The 7,907-nt window shown below is 40.4% G+C and overlaps 1 protein-coding gene across 1 annotated transcript in view; it reads left to right on the top strand.

Annotated features, from left to right (window-relative positions):
• Positions 1–219: 219 nt before the first annotated feature.
• The window catches only part of pacrg (PARK2 co-regulated), a 123,451-nt gene continuing 115,763 nt past the window's right edge, over positions 220–7,907 (top strand). The window contains exon 1 of the mRNA XM_047610411.1: positions 220–413. Within this exon, the coding sequence (XP_047466367.1) occupies positions 345–413 (69 nt within the window). The 5' untranslated portion in view covers positions 220–344. The remainder of the gene's footprint in view (positions 414–7,907) is intronic.

Here is a 7,907-nt window from a genome sequence, read left to right as displayed (position 1 = left end):
GTATGGCTGCTTTCCGGTGAAAAAATAAAAAGTACAACCTCTTCAATGCTTAATGCGTCCTCTTCTGATTAACCACGACACTTTGATCTGCATATTTTCAGCAGTGCCCTGGAGTTTCTATGGTAACAAGAAGACACACGAGCACGCGCACGCACGCACGCACGCCGTCGTCTCCACGGCAACCAGAGACCAACCTAGGCGTCTAGAGGGTCGCATAGCAACCACTACAAAAAGCAACGGGCATCAAGTTTTCAGAGGTGCTGCGATATTACTTAGTTAACCGAGAAACCCTGCCTTTTGTGTAGAAGACTGACATGTTTATTTAGAAGACAACACCTGAGGAAATGTCCAAGAGTAAAACGGAGCTAAAAGCAGAAGGCTTCACTATGAGGGCCGCTATGAAGAACACCGTGGTGAGTGAAGTTATTTATTGTTAGCTGTAGCTTTAGCTTTAGCCGTGTATGTAGCATTCATTTAGACTTTCTTCTTGAGAAAAAAAAAAAAGCCTGAGAAACTTTATGGCAGCTCGCGTTAACTCACTGCTAAATATGCCTTCGTCAGTGTGAAGCTTTGACAGAGCGAGCTACAGCTTTGTTTGGTTTATGCAAACACAAAGTCTGGACTCCCACATGCTGTCATCTGTGTGGCACCACTATTATCTACGCTAAGTTACAATTGATGGAAAAACAGACAGGGAGGTTCCCCTACAATTTCTCTCGTTTTTCATGAGCAGCTATTATTCTCTTCAAGAGATGAGCTAACAAACAAAAAGTAAAGACCAGAATTTCGGAACATAACTTACTCTCTCTAAGGTAGTTTTGCTGTCTTCTTTGTGCAAGTATGAGTATGTTTTACACATAATATGGCAATTTGAGAACTCTTAAATTATCCAATAACTTATAAGGGGTCAAATGACACGTTTAAACCCTATTGCATAGCCATAATGTAATGATTAGACTGTAGAAGAAGATCCAACCTTGGAGTTCCAGTGTTAGTTTAACTGTGCTGAAAGAGTTGACTAATTGCCAAAAAGAGGTGAGGTCTTGAAGAGCTGAGTTTTTGGGGTCGGAGCAGTTTCTGATGGGGTTGGCAGGAAGTTCCAGTTCCAGATGGCGGAGAAGGCTCTGTCCAACCAGGTTCGGTACTTGGTTTTGGGTGGGGTTGGGAGGTAGGCAGAGGACGATCAGAGGCTGCGGGAGGGGGCGTGGGGATGAGGAATAGTTGTTTATGTGTATGAATTGTTGTCGGTTGGAGAGGTAGGATTAGATCTAGGTGAGTGCAGATCTGGTGATGTGAAGTGATTTTTCAATGCGAGAGAGGAGGATGGAGTGGTGGATGGTGTCGAAAGCAGCAGTGAGGTCCAGGAGGATGAGAATACTGACATGGCCAGAATCCGTGGAGAGGAGGAGGTCATTTAGTATTTTGAGGAGGACTGTTACAGTGCTATGTTTTTGGCAGAAACCAGAATGAAAGACTTCATATAGGTTGTTGCGGGTGAGGTGGGAGTGGAGCTGGGAGGCTACGGCACGTTCAAGGATTTTGGAGAGGAAGGGAAGGTCAGAGATGGGTCGAAAGTTGGAGGTGCAGTTGGGGATGAGTCCAGTTCAAGAGTTTCTTGAAGACGTTTCGCTGCTCATCCGAGTAGCTTCTTCAGTTCTAACAGACTGGTGGGAAGTTGAGGTTTAAATGGGAAACTCTCTAGATAAAATCCATCAGAAACTTGCTTGACTTATATAGTTTGGAAGTGGTCCTTTTCTGTTTACCACTAAAAGCTATGCAAAGACATTCTGTGCATGTATCCTGCTGTGCAGTAACAGGCAAGGTAAGCAGTGGGTACAGTTAAGCTTAGGGAACAATACTGAGACAAATGTCATGAAATTGTAAGCTGCTAAAAAAAAAAATCTGTCACATGCAAAGTGTCACATGCATTCTTTCTTTGGCATGTGTGGACTTGATCTAATCAGTGCTTGTGTGGGATTGTGTAAAAGTAAAATGTGTGATCACACCTTGTAAATGCTGCAATCTGTGTTAACTTCATTCTTCTACTGTTGTACTGAACAAGCTTGACACCTCTGACATGACTTAGACTTAGACTTAGACAGACTTTAATGATACACGAGGGAAATTGCTTTTTCGCCATAACTTTGTTGCACATAAAAGTAAACACTCATAAAACCACAAGAAAGATAAATAAAATTAGATTAAATTACAGTAAAATAAAAATCATGTCAGGAGCAGAGTATAAAACAAGGCACACCTCTTGCTTGTAGGAGAACTGTTAAGCACTGTCCACATAAAAATGAGTTCACTTGTTGCCCATCTTTTTGTTGTTGACAGTTATTGGCTATCGACGTTCTAGGTAGGTAATGGTATTGTATGTTTTCCACCCAATGTTTTTAACAGTAAAGGAGGCATAACATAAAAATATCACTTGTGTATGGACAAAGCGCGCTCTTCTTGTTGCCACTTCTATTTGAAAAAAACAAAAAAACAAAAGTAACCATTAATGCTGTTGATGATCAGTCTGGGTTATGCTTTCAGGGTTGGTGGTAGGAACCAAAGTTGGGGATGCTGTTTTTTTGTGGTAAATGTGGTAAAAGTTTTATTTGTTTAATATTCCATGATCTCTTGTTGCCACATAGCTGCTAGTCCTTAAACATGTACAATGGTGTGAAAAAGTGTTTGAACCCTTCCTGATTTCATACGTTTTTCATGTTTTTGACAACTAAATGTTTCAGATCATCAAACAAATTCAAATATTAGTCAAGGATAACGCAAGTAAACACTCAGACCCACTATGCCGCCCAAAATGACAAACCTGCGTAGCCCTGTGTGAAAAAGTGATTGCCCCCTAAACCTAATAACAAGTTGCAATGAGTCTTTTCCAGCGCTGTGGAAGAATTTCTGCCCACTCATCTTTGCAAAATTGTTTTAATTCAGTCACATTGGAGGGTTTTCAAGCATGGACCACCTTTTTAAGTTCATGCCACAGCATCTCAGTAGGATTAAGTATTTTTGACTTTCACTAGGCCTCTCCAAAGTCTTCATTTTGTTTTTATTCAGCCATTCAGATGTGGACTTGCTGACGTGCTTTGGATCATTGTCCTGCTGCAGAACCCAAGTTCGCTTCAGCTTGAGGTCACGAACAGATGGCTGGAAATTCTCCTTCAGGATGTTTTGGTAGACAGTTGAAAGAAAGTCTTGGGGATCATCTAGATGTTTTCTGACAAAACCCGAGATGAGACTTTATGTTCTTTTTGCTCAGCAGTGGTTTTTGTCTTGAGACTCTACCATGGAGGCCAGTGTCTTGCTTATGATGGAGTCATGGACACTGACCTTAACCGAGGCAAGTGAGGCCTACAGTCCTTTGGATGTTGTTGTGGGGTCTTTTGCAACCTCTTGGATGAGTTGCCCCTGTGTTCTTGGGGTATTTTCTTGTCCTGGGAAGATTCACCACTGTTCTGTGTTTTTGCCATTTGTGGATAATGGTTCTCAATGTTGTTCACTGGAGTCCCAAGGCAATTACTTTATAGCTTTTTCCAGACTGATAGATCTCAATTGCTTTCTGTGGATCTCAGCATGATGTCTGGCTTTTGAGGGTCTTTTGGTCTGCTTCACTTTATCAGGCAGGTCCTATTTATGTGATGATTTGATTGAGAACAGGCATAGTGTAACCAGGTGTGGCTAGAGAAATTAAACTCAGGTGTGATAAACTACAGTAAGTTATGTTAAGGTATATTTTTTCACACAGGGCCATGTAGGTTTGGATTTCCCCCCCCCTTAATAATAAGAACTTTTATTTAAAATAAAAGCAATTCAAATAAACCAGGATGGGTAGAAACAGTTTTTCACATCACTGTATATGCATTTTTGTCATAGTAATTTAATTTAGCTTATATTGACATAATATTAATAATATGACATATTCCTTTGCTCTCACTTGCCTGATAATAACTGGACTATTTCACCTAAGAAAGTCTCAAGTCGGAATGATCTTGTCACATCCCTAAATTAGAATGATTCACTGCTCAGGCCACTCTCACGCACTCTCTCTAAACTATTGAGAGACAAGGCTTTGGTTTACCTGCCACACAAAGAGCATCATTAAGTATTTACTTTTGGATGAGTATCCACTGCACAAGTATAATGATGAGCTGAGGATGTCATTGATCCTCTGTGTCTCTGATCGAAGTGTGGCGGCTGGAAAAAAAAGCACACAAAAAGACACGTCATCCTGTGTGAGGTTTGGGGATTATTTCATTGTTTTTAGACTTTTAGATATTAGTCACCTGACTGTCAGCCTTATGTGAGGCAGTTTTGTTCCAGTAATTAGTGTTTCGGTTTGTGTGTGTAGGAGAATTTTTATGTTGGTGGTTAGATTGAGTTTGAAGGAATGTGAATCACACTGTATGCAGGGAGCATAGTCTGGCATATCATGCATGTAACTTCTTCTTGTTTTTAATTCACTTGGCACTTTTACACAGAGGCAGAAGTGGGTGTTGAGCAACAAAAGCATGTCACTGGCAGTCTTAAATTTTGCTAAAATTGACAGTCTGAGGCATTCGTTTGCCTTTGCTTGATCTCCCAGGCAGTTATTCCTAACCTATTTCTTTCAAGCAAACACCAAGCCCTTCATTAGAATGTATTTCTTTCAGGGTGTAAACGAAGACACGCAGTTAAAAGTAGAAGAGTTTTTTATTTTTCAGTATGTGAAACCAGTCTTACAGGCAGACGTGTCGTTGCCTATTTGTCAGAGATATGGTAAGAACTTCTGCTCATTCAAGAAATTTCAAGAATATATATCGATATTATATGTATTTGGATTTCCCTCTTGGTTTGATGCCATTTATCTTGACGGCTTTAAATTTGCTCACCGTGAAATGAGAGCGCAGCATTTTCTAAAATGTTGACTGTCCAGGTTTTGGTGTTAGATGCAAACAGTTAAACTAGGGCTTCCTCTCTGAGCCAATATATATATATTTAAAGGTAGCTATTACCTTGTTGCATTCACACAAGCAAGAATTGTGCCTATATGATGAATAGAAGCGCAGGGGCTCCGCATTTCCGATGACAGTAAATACTTGAAATTGAACCCGCAGGTGCCTTTTTCTATGGCAGGGACGAGCTTGTGATGCAAAAGAGGCAGTCGGAGTCAGAGCTATCGCTGACTTCCACCTCCTTTTTTTTTGAAGGTCATAAACAAATCTCCTGTCAAGAGCTTTCGTGAGGAAGGCTCCTGCGAAGCCTTTAATATTCACCATCTCCCCAGAGGATCTGCAATGTCTGGAACATGAATGATTTTCGCACACTGCCATACCACTGGCTAAATCCTCAACGAAAACCGTTACATTTTTCAGAGGCTTGCTCGTGTCTGTTGCCTTCTGGTTTTTCCCCTCCCCTGTGGTCACTGACATATCACTCCAGAGAAGGCAGCTTTGCAGAGAGCTGTGATTTGTAGGTAGAGACAAGCCCATTTCAAGCCTTGAAAGGGTATGGGTTCTTGAAGCATAGGCTTATTATGCTTTAAAGTATTTGTGGTCATAGAAATTGAATCAATAGCACAGGCTCATGAAACTCCCCCCACTTTTCTTTCTTTCTAGTGATTCATCCTCGAGCATTTAGAGAAAAATGCACTTTACATTCTGGTGGGGGGTCGTCACCTCGTGTTTCATACAGACAGTGGAACAAAGCTGTTATTTTCTGTGTCAGAAGCTTATTCCAGCAAGGTGACAAAACAAAGAAACAGGTTTGGGGAGAGAGCTGAAACACCTGAACGGTGATGAGACACGAATGGACATGAATCCACAAACTGCATGTGTGCACATTGTTGTTGACACAAAATGATGGAAGAGAAAATAGAAATAGAAAATGGATGTATGCATGTAATATCAGACATGTAGACAGGGCATTGGTATAGGTATTGGTAACAACAACAACAACAACAACAACAATAATAATAATTAGACTTTGTAGATGACATACCCAATCTGAACTGCCCACAATCTTATCTTGGCACTTATCACTTACCCGCTTCTCAGATTTCTACCTCTCTGCTTAAACACAAGAAAGTAAAATTCTTTCTTCAATAACTATCGAACTCACTTGAATCAGCCATGCAGACAGGGCATTGATCATTTTCAAGGTCTTAAGTGTCATGAAGCCCTTTCTTCTTTATGAAATTCTTCTTTATGAGAAGACACAAAAGGCAGAATGGAAGATCCGCTCTCTTCAGTTTCAGTTATACGCTCCTCAATGTTGAGATGAGATGTAGCTCTTTATGATGCTGTATGTTTGCAGTTGACTGTAGTGATTCTAGGTTCTTTACGTGTACTATCCTCCCAACTAGCAAAATCTATCATAGGGTTGATGGAAGGTAGCGAGCCTTGTGGGATATTGTTGATGCACTGTGGGGTCTTTTTAGGTTTATTGTTGTCATTGTAAAATATACCTTAAATTAGCCATCTGGGGGAATCTCTTCTCATTTCTTTCACAGGGCACCAAACAGTTCCTTGGTTTGACTCTTCTGATGGTACAACCCTGTTTTTATGCTGCAGAGTAAAGTAATATGGATCAGAAGCCAGTGAAGGATTAGTCTAAACATGTAAAATGGACACATTTTTTGCACACGGTTTTGTACGACACAACACATGTGCAAGTACACGAACACAGTCCTCTTTACGATGTTGTGTTGTGCAATTCACCTGAGAGGGCAAATCAATACAAACTACACCTGATCCCAACCTCAGCTTTTGTGTGGCAGGGGTCCTCAGATTGCTGAGACGATAGACTTTATAACAATCACGCCTCATTTACGGTTTGCTTGGCCTCTGGGATAACAATTGAGCTGGCAAATAGTGTTCCCAAGTCCAGTACAGCCCTCCCCACAATCCGCCAACTCTTTTTTCCCCAGGGCCTACCGTCATCCCTGGCTCACCCTACTAACCTCAGGGGACAGATGGAGATTCCTTGCTAGCGAACGCGACCTCCATATCTTATTCTTTTCCTCCCCCGCAGCATCATCATTATTTACCTGAGCAGATGTCTCGGCTGCTTATTCTGTCTTCCCCTTTCTCACACTCTCTTTTTATCTCTATCTCTAGCTGTCTTTCAGTTCAGAGCCTCAATTCAAACAGTCGGGGCTCTGAGGACAAAAACATTACACAGAGAAACAAGGGGAGAATAACTTTATAAACACCATAAATCCTAAACCAAATCAATTAAATTGTAATGACAGCGTAATAAGAGGTAACGGAGCATAAATGCATTTTGAATTAATTGCATTGTATCGTAGTTTAAATGCACGCCTTGTTAAGATTGTGTCAAAGATGTGTTGATTCACATCTTCGCTATATTCCTTTGACGCTCTAACCCCAGAGTGCCATCCTAATAAATGAATCCATCTAAACAAATTAACCAAGTGACACTTTAGAATTGATCCTTTGATTAGGGTATAAATGAGTCTGGAATTTCAGTGCAAACTGATTAAATGCAATCTCACTTTAAATTGCAATATAAACCCAGTTAAATTGTTGTCTTGAATTTGATTTAGTTTAGAATTAATCTAGATTTAAACATTGTCTAATTGCCTTATTTGTACAGCTTAAAGCTTGATGTAGAATGATTTAATCTTTTTCTCCGTCTGCTGAAAAACACCATTGTGTGGAACGTTCATGACCAACAGGACATGAGCAAAGCAAGAAATGTCTGAGATCAAAACAAGGCCATTGTTATATTGGTATCAGGCCATTGTTGGTGAAGAATGAATCCTTGAAAACTTTCATGTAGATAAATCTGTCTATTTATTATTTTAAATTGCAGTCAAGATCCTTCCTCTCTATCACTTTAACCACATTTACCTGACAAAGGGATTCATAATGTACCCAGTGTGATACATAAATTGGCCATGA

The sequence above is a fragment of the Mugil cephalus genome, chromosome 17 (genome assembly GCF_022458985.1).
Source record: "Mugil cephalus isolate CIBA_MC_2020 chromosome 17, CIBA_Mcephalus_1.1, whole genome shotgun sequence".
In the NCBI taxonomy this organism is placed as follows: Eukaryota; Metazoa; Chordata; class Actinopteri; order Mugiliformes; family Mugilidae; genus Mugil; species Mugil cephalus.
Note: the sequence above shows the minus strand (reverse complement) of the source record. Positions and strands in the feature narration are given on the sequence as shown.